The sequence below is a fragment of the Ahaetulla prasina genome, chromosome 4 (genome assembly GCF_028640845.1).
Source record: "Ahaetulla prasina isolate Xishuangbanna chromosome 4, ASM2864084v1, whole genome shotgun sequence".
NCBI classification, from domain to species: Eukaryota; Metazoa; Chordata; class Lepidosauria; order Squamata; family Colubridae; genus Ahaetulla; species Ahaetulla prasina.
Genome location: NC_080542.1, coordinates 116,730,376 through 116,752,357, shown reverse-complemented (window position 1 = coordinate 116,752,357; position 21,982 = coordinate 116,730,376). Strand labels below are relative to the sequence as shown.

At 34.2% G+C, this 21,982-nt stretch overlaps 2 protein-coding genes across 9 annotated transcripts in view; one reads left to right on the top strand and one right to left on the bottom strand.

The window, feature by feature from the left end:
• The window catches only part of LOC131198257 (centromere protein F-like), a 28,028-nt gene extending 18,866 nt beyond the window's left edge, over positions 1–9,162 (top strand). The window contains exons 5-9 of the mRNA XM_058182747.1: positions 811–951; positions 1,746–1,883; positions 2,273–4,310; positions 5,970–6,010; positions 7,127–9,162. Of these exons, the coding sequence (XP_058038730.1) occupies positions 811–951; positions 1,746–1,883; positions 2,273–4,310; positions 5,970–6,010; positions 7,127–7,253 (2,485 nt within the window). The 3' untranslated portion in view covers positions 7,254–9,162. The remainder of the gene's footprint in view (positions 1–810; positions 952–1,745; positions 1,884–2,272; positions 4,311–5,969; positions 6,011–7,126) is intronic.
• Positions 9,163–9,521: 359 nt separating this feature from the next.
• Positions 9,522–21,982, bottom strand: part of CDK6 (cyclin dependent kinase 6) — a 158,644-nt gene continuing 146,183 nt past the window's right edge. For 5 of the 8 annotated variants that reach the window (XM_058183021.1, XM_058183020.1, XM_058183024.1 and 2 more), the window contains one exon: positions 9,522–20,896. In XM_058183021.1, the coding sequence (XP_058039004.1) occupies positions 20,750–20,896 (147 nt within the window). In that variant the 3' untranslated portion in view covers positions 9,522–20,749. The remainder of the gene's footprint in view (positions 20,897–21,982) is intronic. The other 3 variants (XR_009155072.1, XR_009155073.1, XM_058183026.1) reach the window with 3 other exon arrangements.

Genomic DNA, 21,982 nt, shown 5'->3' with positions numbered 1-21,982 from the left:
ATACTGCATCCAGTTTTAGTCGCCTCAGTGTAAACAAGATGTGGAGACTCTAGAAAGAGTGCAGAGAAGAGCAATGATGATTAGGGGACTGGAGGCTAAAACATATAAAGAATGGTTGCTGGAACTGGGTATGTCTGGTCTGATTGAAAAAGGGACTGGGGTGATATAATAGCAGTGTTCTGATATCAGGGGTTGTCACAAAGAAGGGGGAGTCAAGCTATTCTCCAAAATACCTGAGAGCAGGACAAGAAGCAATGGGTGGAAACTAATCAAGGAGAGAAGCAACTTAAAACTAAGGAGAAATTTCCTGACAGTTACAATAATTAATCAGTGGAACAACTTTGCCTCCAGAAGTGCTTCAACACTGGAAGTTTTTAAGAAGAGATTGGATAACCACTTTCTGAAGCAGTGTAGGGTTTCCTGCCTAAGCAGAGGGTTGGACCAGAAGACCTCCAAGGTCCCTTCCAACTCTGTTATTCTGTGTTCTTTGCCTACTTAAATAATCCAACTCTTATAAAGATGCTAACCTTAATTCTGAAGTAGCTAATCAAATTCTTTAAGAATATAACAGAGTTTTAGCTTCAGTGCGGAATGATTTACTCATTTGTCATTTTACTGAGCAATTCTAAAACATTCAATAAATCATTAAAGCATAATTAACATTAAGAAACAATTACTAATGTAATAGAAATAGCACCCGAATTAATTAAAATGTGAGGATATCTATAGCAAAACACAATATCAGGTATTTTTAATTTTAAACACATTTGATTGTGCAAGTAATTTCATTCTGGCCTTGATATTTTACAGAAGGAATATATCAGATGAAGCAGTGCAGGCAAACAAGCTGAAAAGAGAGAATTTGTCTCTCAGATGCAAAGTTGAAAAACTAGGCGGAGAAAAGGAGGAAATCTTGAAAGACAATAAATATCTTAAAGAAGAACTTAACAGGTGAGAAATTTCTAGAGAGCAATCCTGACTTACTCTTCCAGAATGTCACACTAAATTCTTTTTAGATCTTTTCCCTGGACATATATTATTCAATATTCTGTGTTTGACTACAACACCCAGAAGAACATTGGGGGGAAATCAGAGGTGATTCCTTTCAACTTGTTGAAAAAGTCTGGCTTTTCAAGTATGTTGACCTGCCTTTATCTGATCTCAGAGCGGCTTTCTGATCTCCTAAAAGGTTTTCTGTCAGAAAGCAACTTGTTGGGATATCTTGATACTTTGGCATTTGGGAATCAAGAGAGGACTTTTCCCACACCTTGCATTCATAACTTTTTATTGCTTCTGGAAAGCATTTTGAATTGGTTTGCACCTTTTGTGAAATGTAAAAGAAAAAAAGAATATAAATAATTGTTGCCTGTATTAATCGATTAAGTAATGCTAAATATTGAAGTAAAGATCATTAAATAATCCAACTCTTATAAATATAATGATGAATGCTGAGGTAGCTAATCCAACCCCTTAAAAGAATATAATGGAGATACAGCTACGATCTGGGATATTTACTGATTTGTCACTTTTACTGAACATTTCTGATGTACCCAATAAATCAATAAAGCATAGGATAGACCGCTATCTGTTATAATAGAAATAGCAAAACTGAATTAATTAAAATGTATAAATACATATAACAATAAACAGATATAATGGTATGTTCAATGTTTTTTAATTTAAAAATAAGCTTATCAGTTCAAGTAAAAATGAATTGGATTATTTTCACTATCAACATTTTACAGAAAGGAAGCAATAATTTCTCATCTGTTGGCGGACATAGAAGAGCTCCACTGTGAGAAAAAGGAGCTTACTGATATTATTCGCTGCCTACGTTGGAAGAAACAGCAGTTGTGTGAAAAGTTTGAGGAAAAACTGAACAGGTGAGCCATTTTTAAATAGCAACAATGACTTTCTCTTCCAGAATTTCCTATTAAATTCTCCTTAGCTCCATAATACATAATAAAACATTATACATGGAGACTTTCAGATACAGTAAGAAAAAAGAATGGAGAAGAACATATATCACATCTGGTTTCCTTTTGCTAGCTTAGACTGTTATTGGGTTTTTAAGACTATTACTGTATCATTTTAAAAGGGCTTTTAAGAAGTTTAAAATTTCTTTTACATTGGAGAAAATTAGGATATAATTGAAGATATAAGCAAATACATACAACTAAAATTGAGATCCAGAGTATAATAAACAGTTGTCTAATAGACAAATTCAATGTTTGTTGGACGAGATTCATATGTAAACTTCTGATTTTTCTAGAGAGAGAATGCTAAGAAAGGACTGTTGTAGGTCATTGATGTATAGAGACAAGTTACTATCACTTGTGAGCAAAGAATACAAAAAATGCTTGGTGACTATCTGGCAAACAAGTGCAAATGTTGAAAAACCAGAAGAAAGTCTTGAAAAGATGAAACATCAAATGCTGGAAAATGAACTAAAAAAGGAATGGCTTCAAGCTTCCATAGACAATCTCAAAACCAAACATTCCAAAGAATCTAGGCAAAATGTACAGGAATGGCTTCAGGAATCTCTAAAAAACCTGAAAGAGGATTCCAATAAGGTATCAAGTCACACCCTGCCAGAATGGCTTAAAGCTTCAGTGATAAATCTTGAAAAGGAATATCCAGAAGCACTCAGGGAAGATGTAAAGGAATGGTTGGATACATCCATAAGTTTTCTTCAAAAAAAGGGGCCAGAAACATCCCCAATTAATGTGGAGGGATGGCTCAAAGAATCTATTAAAAGTATTCAAGATCTTCAGAAATCTGAGGCAGAATCTCGAGGTAGTTTAAGAAAGGGATGGCTACAAAAATCAATAGAAAACCTGGACAAGCAAGGTTCTGAAGTATCTGTGGAAAATACATTACAGTGGCTTGAAAAATCCTTAGAAAGCCTCTCATCTTCTAAAGCACCTGAACCAGTTCTGGAAAAATGGCTTCGAGACTCCTTGAAAAACCTAGAAGAGGAAAGTCCTGAAACATCTAATCAAGATGCCAAAGAATGGCTTGAAATGTCTGTAAATAACCTCGAGGAGGAAGGACCTGAAGCACCCCGTTTAAATGCTCAGAAATGGCTTAAAGAATCTATTAAAAGCATTCAGGATTTACAGAAGTCTAAGATACCTCTTCAAAATAGCCTACGAAAAGGATGGTTCGAAAAATCAATACAGAACCTGAAGAAGCAATATTCTGAAGGACCAGCGGAGAGTATATTACAGTGGCTTGAAGGATCCCTAGAAAGCTTCTCAGCTTCTGAAGAACAGGAATCAGTTTTGAATAAATGGCTTGAAGAATCCTTGAAAAATCTGGAAGAGGAAACTCCTGAAGCATTTAAACAAGATGCGAAAACATGGCTTGAGCTATCTATAAAGAACCTGGAAGAGGAAGGACCTGAAGAACTGGATTTAGGAACTCAGGAATGGCTTGAAACATCTATTAAAAGCATTCAGGATCTAAAGAAGTCGAAGGTAAAATTTGAAGACAGCATAAAACATGGATGGCTTGGAAAAACAACAGAGGACCTCCAGAAACAATGTTGTGAAAGACCTTTGGAAAATATATTACAGTGGCTTCAAAGTTCTCAAGAAAGCTTGTCATCTTCTAAAGCACCCCAGCTAGATCTGGAAAATTGGCTTCAAGAATCCTTAAAAAACCTGGAACAGGAAAGTCCTGAGGAAGCTAAACATATCAAAAAATGGCTTGAAATATCTATAAATAACCTTGAACCAGAAGGACCTGAAGTACCACATTTAGACCCCCAGGAATGGCTTGAAGCATCGATTAAAGGTATTCAGGAATTCAAAAAGCAATCCTCTAAAGCATCAAAATTCAGCCTGGGATACAGCAGGGAGAGAGTAATTCGGGTAGAGTCTGCTTTACCTGAAAGAGGTTTGAGGAATGGATGGCTGCAAGCATGTTTAGCAAGTTCCAGAGAGCATGGTACTACTGCATCCAGAACAGCGGTTCAAGCATGGCTGCAAACATCTTTGAAAATACTTAAGCAAGAGTTTTCAGAAGGAGACAGAAACAACCTGGAGGAATGGCTCCAAGAATCCATTCAAAATATTCAGATGGAATGTCCTGAAGAATCCATGCCCTATGTGAAAGAATGGCTTGATACAGCCCTAAATCACTTTCAAGAGGGAGGGCCTGAAACATCCCATCTAAATGTGGAAGAGTGGCTTAAAACATCTATTCAAGGTCTGCAGGAGGAAATATTAAAAGAGATGTCAGGAGGGAAAGATCCTAAAATATGGAGGACAAAAATTTCCAAAGGAATTCCTTCTCAAGAAAAACAGGTATGTGAACAGAAAACGTAAGTAGCTATATTAAGGGTGGACTAATTATTCCTGGGTTTCTCTCTCTCTCTTTTCTTTATATATTGAACCAAAAGGGAAATTATTTTATTTCTGAATAGCAAGCTCTCTTCAAGGGGAACTTGGAAAGAAAGAAGTCATAGCAAATATTTGCATAAAATGAATTTCAAAGAAAAAAATTGATTTAATCCAGAATTGGGATTTAATTATATTAAAACTGAAAACATAGAAGAAATAATTGAAATCCTAAATGAAGAAGGAGAATTTAAATGAGAAAGGAAGATTCTGAGGATAAAAAGCACTTGATAAAGTGAGCTGCAGCTCATGAAAGCTGATGCCTTTTAATATAAAATGTTACAAAGTTGCTACCAGACTCCTCCTGATTTGTTACCAAGAGTTCATTAGTAATTTGGAATATAAATGGTTCAAACCCTCCCATCATTTGGAAACAATATCTTTGTGAAACCTTGCACAATTATTCCTAATAGATGCAGGTAAGGAATATGGGGGCCCATCATTTGCTCACTAATGATGGCCTAAGCATCCTTCAGCTTGGCTGCCTGTGCTTATTAGGAGTTGAACTAAAAACATAAGGATGGTTTCATGTACTCCATCCTTGGTGTAGAGCAGAGCTGTCAAACTCCCGGCCCACAGGCTGGATGCGTCATGCACTGGCCATGCCCCTGCCCAGTTTAGAGAAGGGGAGGAAAGTCCTGATACATCATGTGACGCCATGACGCCGTGAGTTTGACATGGTGTAGAGAATTCTCAAACTGAGGAACAAGAAACTTCCTGATATATTCCTCACTAGAGATATAATATAACACTGCATCTTTAGCTTTTGAATCCTAAATTCGAAAGCCCAAGTAGGATTGGAACTCCTACACATATGGAGAGTGATTACTCTTTTTCCTAATCTGTATACCACCTTCAGACAGCATTATTTGGCTACCAAGAGTGCTTTATAGATCAGTAAATGGATCCCTGTGGAGGACATGGTGAATCCCCTTTCTGTTCTGTGGATTCACAAACATAGCCACACAGCTAATAATTTTGGTCAGAATGAGAAATGCTGATTTATAGAGAGAGAACAATGGAGAAAAATTCAACTACTAATAGTTGGTCATAAGATAAAAAACATTTGAATGTAGAAATTTGAGGAATACAAAAGCAATTTCTGAGAAATCAGAAGTAAAAATTTGTGAAGATTGTCACAGGGCCATGCAAATAGATGAAATCTAGGATTTCTTGTTTTAAAACTTACATTTCAGAAAATAGTGTTATAATCTGCATATGACGAATTGGGAAGATTCAGAAGAGTTGGAAAAAAGTATGCAACATTAAAGGAGAGCCATGTTAGAAGTCTGGAAGATACCACATTTAATAAAATTTCCCTTTTAATAACATTTTTATTGTTAAAGGGACTACCAGATTGCTTCTAAAAAAATAATTGATTTGGAAGAGATGAAGTTGGATAGCAGCTACTTATATGACTCAAAGTGTGTTTGGTAATCAGAATCTGAACCATCAAATTATTTGCTAAAATCACATAATTTAGGCAATGACTGTATGATCAATATAATTATTAATGCAATACAGGTGCCTGAAAATGTATTCACTTGTTTTCTTCATGGCTTCCAGATTTTAAGGAATAAACTAGGCAAGCTGTGCTTGTGTTGGAGGTATGTCTTTTTCTAACTAATCATAATTCTAACTGTAATCAAAGATATTTAATTCATCTGGTTTGAATATCCTGTTTCCTCTAAGTATTTGAAAAGTCCCCATCCTTTAAAATGTCTGGATTGGAAATGAAAGGTTCGCTCTTAATCAGTGGTGGGATTCAAGTAATTTAACAACCGGTTCTCTGCCATAATGATTTCTTTTAAAAACCAGTTTGCTAAACTGCTCAGAAAGTTAACAACCGGTTCTCCCGAAGTGGTGCGAACTGGCTGAATCCCACCACTGCTCTTAATTCACTCTTTCCTGTGAGTGATGCCTTTCCGTGCTTAATGCCATTTGAGCTAACTGCTTTTTCACAAGGTGATTTGATTATTGCTTTTTGAGACCACTCCTTTCAGTCTGGTCCTTAACTTCCTATCACAGCAAACCCCAAAATATATCAGGAATGCGCCCTTTCCCTCTGGTGCCCTGTTGAGAAGCACTTGACCAGACTATGTTTGATGCCCTCAAGATACGTTGGGCTGTCAGCAGCTAGACTATTGGTAGTGCAATATTGGAAGAAGGAATATCTGCCTACCATGGAAGAGTGGGTATTAAAAGGAGCGAATTTAGCGGAGATGGCAAAAATCTCAGCGTATCTGAAAGACTATTCACAAGAAAGTTATATACTGGAATGGAGAAGATGGATTGATTATATTCAAAACAAATATCAGACGAAGAAGTACCAAATAGCTTATGAATGAATAAAGTAAAAATTGTATTTGTATATTTTTCTTTATGTAAAAGGTGAGTTAAGGCTCTAGGGGAGGGATGGGAGTTTATGGATAGTTAGCGTATTCTAGCTTATGATTGTTAGATGTTATACCCAGTATTTTGCTCTGGGAAGTCCAGGGGAGGGTGGGGGGATTGGGGGGAGGTGGGAGGGTGGATGGGGGGGGTGGGGGGAGGGAGGGAGAGGGGAGGTATTTGTGGAAATTTTCCGTAAAACATTTTCCTGACATGGTTCAGTTGAGTATAGATGATATGGTTTGGAAAATATCCAGCCAATGAAAGGCTAGCGCACAGAGTGAATTAGCAAAGGTTTCCTAATGAGCTGTTGTCTTTTCTGTTCTTTTCAGAAAAAAGCAGGGACAAATATTGAAGACTTGTGGATTCATCCTCCTGGCAGTGTTCTTTTTTTTTTCTATTTATGTGCATGTTAGACTGTACTGCATAGTGAGTAAGGAGGGCCTCAGACCTTATTAACTTTGCAGTACCAGGTTGAAAAAGCTTTAGTTGGCAGTATAGCGACGTTGTAAAGAATATATGATGTATAATAGTCAAAATCTTTGTTCTTGTTTTCATTTTTAATATGAGAGTGAGTTGTGCCAGTTCAAATTTGTTTTCCTTGTCTTCTCACTGCTACTTAGTGTTCATGATTCTTCTTGTTGCTGTTGTTGATGATGATGATGGATGCTAAAGTTATGCCCATCTTTTCTAGATAGTGGCTTTTACAGTCCTTTTGATTGTATGTTTCTGTAGATGACTTTTTTCTTCTTGGGCCATTGAGTCTCTTGGTTTACAGGTAGACTCTAACATATAATAACAGGGGTACCAGAAATCTCAATTTCTATTTGTTGAATAAAACTGTCATTGAGACAGCAACCTAAATCCTGAGGGGTGTAAAGCAGACTATGCAGTCTGTTTTATGCCCCTCAAGATTGAGTTTGTTGAACAAATTGTCTTGGAGTGGGGGAGGGGAGGCCTTGGGACAGGTAGCCCTGGACTTGTGCTAGGCCTCCCAGGACCTCCCCCACAGCACTCTATGCTCTTCTTAACAAACTGTATGTCCATTTAACAACTACATCAGGGAGAGCAGGGATTGGGATCATTAAACAAGGCAATTGATCCCCTCACTTAATGATTGTCACAACATGTAATGCAAACTCCATTATGGTCATAGGTCGAGGACTTCTATGTGTGTGTATGCATGCAACATCTGCCATGGCAGAAAGTGCCTTGCTGGCCATAAGATAACCTTTCTGAGGCTGTCATTATAATGGACTCATTAAATGAATAGTTGTAAGTCGAGGACTTGCATGCTCATAACCAGCGAACTAATGTGCTGAAGGTGACCAGGCTAAGGACACTAGCCAGATGAATAGGCAGGCAGAGGCAGAATTTTTCCCCCCTATTTTTTCCCCCCAAAACTAAGGTGTGTCTTATACTCGGAAAAATACAGTACTTTTCAGAACTCCTGCTGGTTGGGCAAAAATGATAAACTGCTCTCCTAGTGGAATATGATATTGAAACATGTGCTTTATAACCAATGAACACTTGCCATCAACAATGGTGATTATCTACATGCAGGCTTAGATTTGTAAGAAAAGGGGGGGAGGGAGAAAATAAGGAAGGAATTGTAGCTACACAAAAAGGTTACAAGACAAGGGATTTTCAACTTAGAAAAGAGCCAAAAAAAGGATAAATGTTATGCCTTAAGAAAATAAATACATAAGCAAAAGCTGAGCTTTTCATGAAAAATAAACTATGAATCTCATTTCCACAAACAACAAAATAATTCTGTTGGGGTTGATGATAAAGGTTAACTATGTTTTGAAAAAAAGGCAATAATTAGTTCTATCTGTATGATTGCTGTACGATTTGGGAAATGTGCGGCAAAATATATTCAGTTGGAAATTCAATGGTCTAGACTTTGGATGTTACATGTTCAGCAAACAAGAAGTCCATGACCTCTCATACTTTATGTATTTGTACACATAAAGAACTGCCTTTACCTTACCTACTATATAAATCTCCTTAAACAAACTAAAAAGAAAATATGTATTATAACATGAGTTAGAATATGTTTCTAGTTGTGTTGGTGTGATACTGACTACAATTCAAAGAATAGTCATAAAATGAGACAAGAAAACTTTCTGTTTTTAATTTAATATACTTTACTTGAAAATTTTGCATTTATTTTTACATTTCAATGTTAAAAAGTTTATAAAAGTAAAGCCGAGATCGGTGCCTAAAATATATGAAGACCTATTTTCTTTCAAAATGCTTTTCAGCTAATTAAAATAAAAAAAATAATATTCCTGACTTTGAAATGTTTTGATAGTAGATTTTCATACTGATACTTATCTTCAACTATATTATGTACATTGTTTTTGACCTTGCAAACAGAAAAATATCCAGTTCCATATCTCAAAAAGCAAATCTAAATTTTCATTTTTTATCAACAATTCATCTACATTACAGTACTTAAATATAAAATCTATTTAACAAGCAACACTAACTTTCTTATTTGCCTGCTTCCTTTACATACATCTGGTGTTAAACTCAACTAAGGAAGGTTTGTTATCAACAATCATTTAAAGGATTGTACTCTAAATATCTGCATTTCTGTGAGCATGAAAAATAAACTATGAATCTCATTTCCACAAACAACAAAATAATTCTGTTGGGGTTGATGATAAAGGTTAACTATGTTTTGAAAAAAAGGCAATAATTAGTTCTATCTGTATGATTGCTGTACGATTTGGGAAATGTGCGGCAAAATATATTCAGTTGGAAATTCAATGGTCTAGACTTTGGATGTTACATGTTCAGCAAACAAGAAGTCCATGACCTCTCATACTTTATGTATTTGTACACATAAAGAACTGCCTTTACCTTACCTACTATATAAATCTCCTTAAACAAACTAAAAAGAAAATATGTATTATAACATGAGTTAGAATATGTTTCTAGTTGTGTTGGTGTGATACTGACTACAATTCAAAGAATAGTCATAAAATGAGACAAGAAAACTTTCTGTTTTTAATTTAATATACTTTACTTGAAAATTTTGCATTTATTTTTACATTTCAATGTTAAAAAGTTTATAAAAGTAAAGCCGAGATCGGTGCCTAAAATATATGAAGACCTATTTTCTTTCAAAATGCTTTTCAGCTAATTAAAATAAAAAAAATAATATTCCTGACTTTGAAATGTTTTGATAGTAGATTTTCATACTGATACTTATCTTCAACTATATTATGTACATTGTTTTTGACCTTGCAAACAGAAAAATATCCAGTTCCATATCTCAAAAAGCAAATCTAAATTTTCATTTTTTATCAACAATTCATCTACATTACAGTACTTAAATATAAAATCTATTTAACAAGCAACACTAACTTTCTTATTTGCCTGCTTCCTTTACATACATCTGGTGTTAAACTCAACTAAGGAAGGTTTGTTATCAACAATCATTTAAAGGATTGTACTCTAAATATCTGCATTTCTGTGAGCATGAAAATAAACTGCAATGTTGAAATACCTACGTATCTGACAGAAACCATATCAAATGTATAATATCAATTCATCATCATGAATTACATAATTTGAATACCGTATATACTCGAATATAAGCCGATCCGAGTATAAGCCGAGGTCCCCAATTTTACCCCAAAAACTGGGGTAAACTGGGGACTCGAGTATAAGCCGAGGGTGGGAAATGAGGCACCTACCGGTTGGGGAAAGCCTCCCTCCCTCAGCTGAGAAGGCTGGCGGCTCCCCCGCCCCGCCCTCTCACTGCACCGGCAGGGCTTCCGTCCGGTAAAATGTGAAAAAAAGAAAAAAAAAAAACTTGAGTATAAGCCGTATATACTCGAGTATAAGCCGAGGGGCTTAAAAAAAAAACAAAACTCGAGTATAAGCCGTATATACTCGAGTATAAGCCGAGGGGACGTTTTTCAGCACAAAAAACGTGCTGAAAAACTCGGCTTATACTCGAGTATATACGGTAATTTGTTTGCTGTCAAGATATGTGTGATATCACTTTCCTCTTGCTGATAATGATAATGTCCATTTGTTACATCAAGGAATCCTGCTTTAAAATTGACAGGAAGTTTTGAACACATTTGCATGTCTTCTTCAGCCTTTTGCTTGTCAATAGACTATTTCCATGACACAAAGAAGTCATGACAAGCCACACAGGACTGTATTATCACATTTCTGCACATCTTTTCTTAAACATTCAAATCTTTAATCAAACTTTCCTAAAACCTCTATAATTAGCAGATTTGATAAAGTCTACTAATAAAAGACACCTAAGTAATGTAATACATATAATTAGTCCAAGAAGCCCACCAATATTTTTTGAATATACAATATTTCAAAAGTAGTAATATAAAACAAGTTTATATCTAGGCATAAATGTTATTGTTTCATACAGTACATTTCTATACTTCTTTAACAAAACTACTTGTAATAAATGTTCACAGAATTTCAGCTTTGTCGTGATTGCAGAATGTAGCTATAATATAGCATGGATACTCTAAAATAACCTCTTGATGTAACAAAAATTGGAAGAGTAGAATATATGTAGTTTGATCTATGATGTTTGGTTGCAAACTGATCAAACATCACTTGGTTGAATGAGAAACAGCAGTAAGTATGTTCCATTGATTTATGCAGCTTTGAAAAGAAACAGTAGTTGAAGCAGTTTTAGATTGATGATGCTCTTATCCAAAAAGCAGGACATGACTGAAGAACAAAGTACAATCTTTTATCTCATGTAGCACTCCACTGAAAGTGCCATTTTCAGTTTAAGGGAACTTTTATTGCAATTAGCCAAAAATCATAAATGGATTTTGATATAAAAGTTACTTAATTTAAAGTAACTTACTAAAGACAGAACCATTCTGATGTTATTCATTTATTTAATATGCTGCCATCTTATATTAAGAGTTCTAATGGCTTAATTCTAAGAGTTGCATTTAACAGAACAGAGAGAACAATTCTAGGTTAAACAGCATAATATATAAGGCCTATTAAGCACAGACACCAAGCTCTAAAAGTGTTATATACTATGATTCTTCCTTACATCGCACTGGAGAGTTCAGATCCATTCTTAGTTTTGGAAGATTCTGCTTAGAAAGGTATGCATGACTTTCTCCCATTCACAGCACACTCAGTAGTAGCAATATTTGGGGTGGAACATCTTTTATCAATCGAAGGCAACTGAATCTTTGGCTGGCTCTGTGATATATAATCACTCTCTTGTGGATTGTTTAATTTCATAGGCAAAGTTTCACTTGTTAATTTTTATAGCAGTGGTAATCCATGTTATCTTCAGGCCAAATTCTAACAACTTTTTTTTTTCCAATTGTGAGAATTATTTTCTGACTCATCAGACTTGTGGAAGGCTACAATTATTATACTGATTTCAATGTGGACTGATGTCATGGAAGCAGAGATAAGAAAGCGAATACCAAAATACAATAATTTTAAAAACTGGTCAATGCTAATATTTTTAATATTATAATACTGTACACAAGGAGCTTTATAAACATCCATGTATCTCAGGTTTAATCAGTATGTCCTCTTAGAAAGAATCTCTGAACATGTTGAGTCCTTGCTCAACTAGAGTTAGGTGCAGAGACATCCAATTCACATTTTTAAAAATCATCAATGGCCCCAGTTTCTAATAATTAACATGTAATAGGCTTCATCAATATTCCACTTTCACTTCTCCCTCTTCTTTTAATTTATAAGAGAACAAAAAGAAGCTAAGACTTGACAAGCACAATTCTTACTTTAATCCACAATTTTTCTCTAAAACTTTATACACAAACAGTGGTCTAGCAGTTATTGTAGTATAATTTGTTATTGAAATTAAAGCATGGATCATTCATGGATGCTTTTGAACGTCAGCTCAGTATATGGAATGTGCTGTTTAATTTGTAGTTCAACAATTAGGCTATTCTTTTATACCGCCTCTTCTGTTGTGCTAACAACATTGGTATAACAGATAGCGACTATCCTCAATCAAATGTCTTTTGCTGAATAGATTGTATCTAAAAGCACAGTAGAATGTTTTTTTCCTTGGCACCCCATTCAACAAATGTAGAACAATTTAAACATTGTCACAATTTTATTTTTATATACAGAGTTATCAAAGCTAAAATTTATCAGTTATCATGGACTAATTTCTAAGAACTACAAAAAAGAAAGAGAAAAAACAATAAAGCTAATTAAATCTAACTAATTTCCCACATCTTTTATATTGTATTGTTCTATAAATTTTACTCTATTTAAACTTTTCAAGTTCACCTATATTCTTTTCAAAAACAAGATCTAAAAGATACTACATCCAACAAGCTTTGTCTCTTTAGTGGCAAAATACAAATATTATATTATGCAGCTCGTTCAGGTGATTGGTTTAAAATCCTGTCTACCTTTTAATCTAATAAAATTAGCAGCTCACAATCTATAATGAACATTTTAAAAAATGAAAACAATAATGCAGGAGTCCTGATCTCCTACACCTACACTTTTAAGACTACATACTACATTTTATCTTAGCTCCAAGTAGCGGAGATTCATTTCACTAACTTGTAACATATATCATTTAAAATAGTAATCTTTTACATTGCAGATATACAATAAGGTGGAAATAAATGTTGACCCTATCAATTGGATTTGAGTGCAGTTACTAACCATGTGTCTTCATTAAATTAGCCAGTTACTAAGCAAGAACCTGAGACTGCAATTTTTTTGTAACTTTAAATACATTTACTCCCCAGTAAATCTCACTGGTTTAGATAGAAGAGAAATTCTGCTTAGGAACACAATCCTCAAACTGTAACCATCTAATAAATTGCATTGTAATCCTGTAGAAAAGTCAGCTGATAGAAAATCCTCAGGTTTAATTCAAGGCCTTGGAAACTCAAAGCAGCTGAGCTAGAGCAGGGGTGTAAAATGTGACTTTCCCCTCTTTCATTAAACCAAGGGCAGGCATCTGGGCCGTGGGCCATGAGTTTGAAACCCCTGAGCTAGAGAAATAGCATTATTAGGATAATTCTATCAACATTTACACCGTTAAGTAACTCAGCCAGCTCTATTAGACATTTGCACATTCTATCATTTTGGAATCACCCTGTTCTCAGCGGAGTGCAGAAAACGTGGTATACATACATTCTTTATTCATAATTGCAACTCCAATTCACTAGAATGTGATTTCTCAAGAATAATGCTGCAATCACTTACTCAAGTGAATGAGGAAATAGAATCTATGTATATAACTACTGAAGCACACATGGCCTGGAATTATGTGCAGAATTTTCTCATTCTCTTGCCTGAGGGGGGCAGCAGATTCCTCACTGTGTGAACATTAATGCCTTGCTTAGAAAAGAGAAATAAGCCTATGAATGTAGAGTTCCACACAGGCTCAGAAACTTAATGATCAAGCCGCTTTATAAAATTCCGATTGATATATTCTAAAACTAACAACTTTCTTTAGGAATGTAGCTCAAATAAAAGTAAATATAATTTAACTTCAGACAGAAAACTGCTGATCATGTATATTTGCATTTCCAAAATATTAAGAACATAAAAATATGATTGTATAACAAAATAAAATTAAATGATGCATGTACTGACAAAAACATATGTTCATATGACAGAATATATAGGCATTTTTGTCACCTTCAAAAAATGAATTTCAAGTTAAAATGTTGAACCTATAGAATTTTACTGAGTAAAGTATTTAATCAATTAATGGTCATATTCTTAGGAGAGCAAACTCAGCCTCAGAAACCAACTTCTTTGCTCATATAGTGAGCATATACAGCAGATGCACACAATTTGAATTGCTTTAGCAGAAGAGGGCAAATAGTCTCTCTGGGCTGTAGGCACCTAAAAAGAAATAATTTCAGAGGTGCATTTCAACGTGCAAAAAATACTACACAGCAAATAGTAAAATTGTAAAAATATAATTCAATGTTTTAGGTGTCCTACTCCATTGATATCTTACATCAGAGTGATCATTAAAACAATTTCACAAATAGGGTTCACATATTTCTTGAATTAGCTTGTACAAGTATGATTTACAAAAAACAAAAATAAAAATGGCTGAGCTCATATAATATACTATATCAAAACCCAACAAACCATTTTATGGATTAGCATAACATGAGGATCTAGTCACTGGCACTTTAAGCAGTTTGAAAAGTAATAGTACATGTTTTGTAAAAAGGGCATGCTGATTTCTTATATTCACAAATCAGGCATAGGCACCATAAGAAGCCATAATGAGATCAATATTGTAAATGCACTGTTATGGAAATGTCATAATGTGTACTTTCATCATAACTCACACAAATATTCACATTCTTTGATGACATAATACAATTGTCATTTTCCGCTCACCGATCTCTCCACAGATACACCTGCAACTGGAAGACATTACCAATGGATAGGAGAAACAATAGATCCTAATAAATCAAAGTTTGTGATGCACAATGCATACCCTTCAAAAATGGAAGTCACTGACTGGAAATTATCAAGTTAAATCAGCTAATATTGGGGTTATGGAAAATATATTGTTCAAAGCATCAGCAGCCAGGGGATTTGTAATCAGGATGAGAGAAAAGGTTTTATTTAGTCTAGGGAAGTCAACTTTAAATGACATGAGTTAATTTAGACTGAAAAGTAGAAGATGGCATAATCATCTCTGCCACTGTTCAAACACCATAGCCACTGGTTTTTCAATTATTGCTAACTGCTTCTACTCAGGCTTTCTCTGAAATGAAACTAAATGTTGATTTTATTTCCATAGCTTTGTATCATTTTCTGTTTCTCCTATTTTCTAATGGTAAATCAGTTCTTCCAGATTGCCAGTTAGCTTCATCTGCCTATATTTCTCCAAGATTTTTAGGTTTGAGTCCTGGTATTTCATCAAACCTATTTGTTCTGTGTTACCCATCTCTAGTACTGTTCCCCCCATCCCGATTCAGATCTTTCTATCTTGAGTCTCCAAGCACTTCACCACAATTTTAGTCTAATTGTGACGTGAGTTGTACTTTCATTTTTCTATATGCTTTTAACTGAAAACATGCTCCTTACATATAAAAGGAAAAGAAACTGCACAAATAAGTAGATAATCCATTGCAAGTTCTTGAATTTTCTGCACAGTGCATAATGAAAAATATATAAATGTGAATAATATGTGAGTATGTACATTATTAAACATTCCAACCTTGAACTTAGTACTTGAAAGGGTCATTGATTTCAGTAGATGAAATGTCCATTTGGCAAGTGGAGACCACAATATTTATATGAATGCAACAGCATAAATAGTGAGTGACCAGTTCTAAACAAAAGTCCAAATTATGTTGACTGAAGGCAAAATACCTGTTTATTAACTGATATTTGCAACTATTGGAATGATTTAGACATGTTCATCAAAATGGAATTAGGCAGCATAACTGTGAGCATGCTCCTAAAAATTTGCAATTCTAATTTTTATATACTAAAATTCCACTAGAGTTTGTAATTAGATAAATATGAAAAGAAGTGAACAGACTGCATACTTGAAAAAACAATAAAATAATATTTTCCCTGCAATCCTTTAGAATGTATATTGAAACTATTCAAAAACTTTTATTTGCTAAATATACAACTGTCTGACTATATTAATTTTTGACAATATAATTAACAATATTATGAACACAATGTGCTGAGTATCCAGAGAAGGAAGCAAATCGTTGGATGAAAGTCAATATTTATGTATCAAAAAACTCTTCAAAGTAAGGTTTTAGAGATTAGTAACCTGCAAAAAAGAAGTTTGTTGGTGAGCTAACAGAGAAGATTTAAGCTTCGAGTGCCTTCCAGCAGGTACTGCTATTCTAGAGATTTCTAATAGCCTGCTTGGTTTCTATGCTGGGAAAAGAGAACTTGCAGTTCTCTCACCTGCATTCTATTTCCTATTCTTTATAATCAGATGGATGCTTAAATGTAAGGGTATGCTAAGGTCTCCATAAGTATATCTGAAATCTCTCCACCCTAACATCCACTGTTTTCTGAAATCCTGACTCTTAATTATTCCATGTTTGTCACTTCCATCCAACAAAAATTATATCTATGCGTATTAATTAAGTGAAATATGCTGGTGAAATGAATACAAAATAGTTTATGATGATTTAATAAAATGTGTGGTTAATTTATCCTGACATCATGTAGGGTAGAAAATTTCTAAACCACTAGCTAAAAGCTTTCAAAAAAACACTGTAAATATGCTTAACCTTTTTAAACTCAACATGGTGTGTACTGGATTATTGGATGAATTTATATGCAATACAATAAAATCTATAAGCCATAAAGAAGATACTGTTAACTGCAAAGATACCTGAAATTGTATCTTTCTGGATTATCCTACATTTTAAAGTAATTGTAATTTCTAGCAGCCAAGAAATCTGTACAATGTAACCTGTGAATAATGTATGCATATTTTATATAAACAAGTAACGAAATACATACATGAGCAGATAACTTTTAGTAAGAGGAATAGTCGTGAAAATGGCTGATAGCAAGCAGAACCAGCTTGCAATGTATTGCTGTCCAATAGGTTAAAATAAAAGATACTAAAGACATCTTTTATTAAAAAATCTTTATACTAAAGATAAATTTCAATGTAATACCTTGCAATAGAATAAAAAACACTAGAACTCAGTACATGTTATCTTAGACTGCAAACTCTGAATTGCTATGTTAGCATATATTCAGGTCAAGAAAGAAGAATCCTGTTAAAAATGAGACTATCTAACTGAAACAATTCTCATAAACAAAACAAACCTGGTGCAGGTTACAATACACACTGAACAGACGAAAGACTCCTATCATGCTGCAAGAAAATTTTTCCAGAATACTTTTTCTCAGCATCCGTTCTATTGCTCTTTAGCCCCAAAAGGCTGTATTGTAAATGGTGGGCTCCAAATGTGCAGCAAGGTTTTGAGTCACTTCCACCTCAAAACTCCTTGGAGGGTCTTCTGTCACATCCTAAAGAATTATGGTCAGAAATGAGAAAGTGAAAATTCTGCTGGAAACTGCAAGCCCCTGTTGAGTTTTAGGGCATGTCCTTTGGGTTAGAACCAAGGAACTGAACTGATGGCGGGAGAAATTCTTCTGCAGGTATTCCCTGAGCTAAGTCTATGCCAAACCTAAATGAACAGATATACATAAAGTGAATAACTTCTACTGCACATAGTTGGTAGCATGAATAGCAGAACAAACCTTATATTTCTAAAGATAGTATCTTGAAACTAAGAGAAGCAATTAGATGTTCAGCGTAGAACTATATGATATAGATGTAATAACTAGGATTCATCGGGGAGGGTAGAAACCTAAAGAACACAGGATACTACAATTAACTATTAATTTATCTAGTCCATACTATTTGTATTAAACCAACTATTCAGGGTTCAAGGTAGGTTTGTCCTTTCTAACTAAATATCAGGAATACAATATTAGATTTTCAACATTTGGAGCTCTGCCTTTTAACAAGATGTTCCTCAGTATTTCTTTGGGTCAGCTTCACTGCATCTCCACAATGTAAAAATTGGAAATAAAATAGGCTACTTGCTCATATTTGTGAAGTATGACATACCTACTGTTGATTAGTCAGAAATAATTTCATTGATATTCCCATAAAACACTAAATTCTATTAAATTCATTCTGGATTACAATAGTACTAACTAAAAGTCAATAATTGTCATGGTGTTACTCTACAGACATTGAAGATAAATGCAAAATGTCAGCATAACAAGAGTTTCGGTTTCTGGAAAATGTTTTGAAATAGATACACAAACTGTGAGAAACTTCTATAGCAGGGCATTTTGTTTAGTAATTTGGATAACTGTAGTCTTGACAGAGGACATTATATAACAAAGGAATATAACAAAGGGATATTCACACGAGCCTACCTATGTTCCACTGAGAACAAATTATTGAGATACACCACCTAGGAAAACAAACCAAATGCAATGCTGAATTTTTGGATTCATGCACCTTTTCACACCTTATATGGCTACAAATAAAATGAATGAGTATTATACAGGAAAATATTGGGGACTTATTCCAGGAATTAATATCCAAAGTATGAAGAAATAGTTGATACAACTTAGTAAACAGAAAAAGATTATTAGATAGCAGAGCAACAATTATAATAGATAAGAGTATAATCCATCAATTAGTTCCAATAGCACCTGTATCTTCTGATTTGTTGCAACCATTAATATATTGGCGCTGGAGCTATATTAAAGGCAACCAAGTGAGACATAGATTAAGAATATTTCATCAAATCATGCTACAAAAATAACATTTCTTTTTAAAATTCTATTTTTTTTACAAAAACTCTAAAACATACAGACATATAATGCAAGATTTAAGATATTTGTGCTAACATATCCATGTGACTTATTCATTAACATTGGTTTTCAAATAAAGCAAATGTGAAATTCAACGCAGAGTAGAGCACTATGGTTTTCTAATATTTTCATATAGAAAAATAAAATCTATTGAATTATATTAAATGTCAGATTGGAAGCAAACTTGAAACAAATGTGAAGGCTATGTGGTCTGATGCCTGAGTTAATTGCAAGCATGACATACAGGCTTCAATGTCAGCTATGACCACCTGGTTTCTCATTGCATAATCCAATGCATGTTTATTCAGAAGTAAGTCTCAGTAAACTAGATCCATGTTTACACCACCATACAGTACTTCAGTATAGTACTTCCATTATAATCCCTGTGGATTGTACTGTACTCTATTGCCCTAGAGATTTCAAAGGACCAGCTTTAAATATATGTGCAGTTGAATAAAAGCACATTTTGTTCAAAATAATTTACCTTCAAGAGAAAAACACACAGGACTGCAATTTTTTTTTGTATGTGCTATGCAGAAATTCACATGGGATTTAATGGGAGTTCAGTCTCAAATAAGTGGTAATAGAATCAATTCTCTACACAGTTGTGTCTCACTAAATTTAACAGGACTTATTTTAGAGATACTTTCAGGTTGCCATTTTAGTTTATGTACACATATGTGCATGTGTGGGTGAGCAAAATTAGGTGTTTGTATATACACACAAGTATATATGAACACTTATTTTTGTTCTTATTTCATCCTTGAATCTGAAAATGATAAATCTGAAATTCATAATTTCCAAAGACATAGAAGTGTACTATCAGAAAAGATAAAGGTGAAATGTTGTGCAGTGATTGACATCAATTTAGTAAATGATAGGAACAATTGCTACAAATTAATTTCTTTAAAACCATCTGTTCCCTTTGCCATATGTATATTAATATTTGAAGATTAAGTCACAGGCACAATAAAAGTTATCATCTCCCATCTCTTAATAGGAAAGGAATCTGTGGATTATAATAGTCAGATGTATTTTTTATGTTTTCCCCTTAACTTTAGGGTAAAGAGATTCAATAGCTCCATGTCAACTCTTTTAAATATTACTTCAACAATATTTCTGAATTCATGATCAAGCAAATAAACAGCAAAACAGACTACCACCATAACTCCCAGAGGAGGGGCACGTCAAACTTCAGCACCCAGAAACAGAAATCAAGTCATATTTTGGCAGAGACTCTGAATTCTTCTAATCCATTGTGGCATCGTTCAACGCTAGAAGAAAAAGGCAGCAAAACTGATCAACAGCTTCTTTATCTTGTAGATATCCAGATAGACTAACAAACACCAAACTATAGTGGAATCTCTTGAAAGTTTTTGTATCTTGCATTGTATTGACATGCCTAACTACGTTTTTTCCCTTGGAGAGGCAGAGCATCATTTTGAAGAACTACCTAATTATGCGAAGTCTTCAAGAAAGTTTTCAGACATACAGTGATGCTTTTTACCTTTAACAGTGATCTTATCGAGCTAGTTTGTTCCTCCTTAGGTTAGCCTGATAAAGCCTTACAGTGAATTCATCTCTGTGGAGTTTTGACTGGAGGACACATCAGAATCTGTATTCTCTTTGCATTTCTCCAAATCATGAAAATAAGGATGGGTTAAGGCATCATAAGCTGATATTCTCTTCATAGGATTGAATGTCAGACATTTCTGTATAAGACAGAGAAAACAATTAGTGGCGGGCAACAGTGATGGATCCAGCAACTCACTTTTTCTACTGCTGACCCAATGACTTAACAAGAAAAGACACAGATTTATTAGATAATGATCTTTTTAAAGATATAGTCCAAGCTTTTGTCTATATTGCCATCAGAGTCACTTTAAAAGGAGCAGCATGTAATTAGCCTTGATTTATTGAAAAAAAAAAGATATGCAGAATCAAATCCAGGTAATACTTGAAAGAGAGACCAACAGAAAATCACAGAATCTTAAGGTTAGATTGGAAAAATAAATAAATAGGGAGAAAAAAGAGTAGTAAACTGTTTGAATACAGTAGTTCTCAATTTACAATCATGTATTTAACAACTGTTTGAAGTTACAATGGTGCTGAGAACAGTGACGATCAGTCTTCACATTTACAACCATCACATGACCAAAATCCAGGCACCTGGCATACATACTGGCATGCATTTACAACAGTGGAATAGTCTTGGGTTCACATGATTGTGATTTATGATCTTCCCTGGGGGCTTCTGACAAAGTCAGTAGGGAAAGCCAGATTCACTTAACAACCATGAGATTCCCTTAATGACTGGAGCAATAAAATCACAAAATTGGGCACAACTCATTTAACAATCATCACTTAGCGATGAAAGTTTCAATCCCAATTGTGATGGCAAGTCAAAGACTGCCTATATTATTATCAGGAAAAGTAGAGATTCACTAGGAATGAAATTCAGCTTGAAGATGACTACACTTCATCATTAACACTATTAATAAATGTATTAAGTAAAATCATCAACAAGGTCAGTTCACATCAGCTCTGAAGTATTAAGTGTTATTATACTACCAAGAAAAAGATATATATTCTGCAATTCTATGGGATATATTTCATTTGCTCACCAGTTTCTTAGATGATTAATATATATGTATTGTATGAGTAATATTTAGTTTCATGCACTATTGTAATGCACTACAGTTATTACACAGGTTATTAAATTACAATACATTTTGAATGTACAATTAGATAGTTTATGTTGATTGATATGATCTCATTTCTCATTATAAGTACTGCAA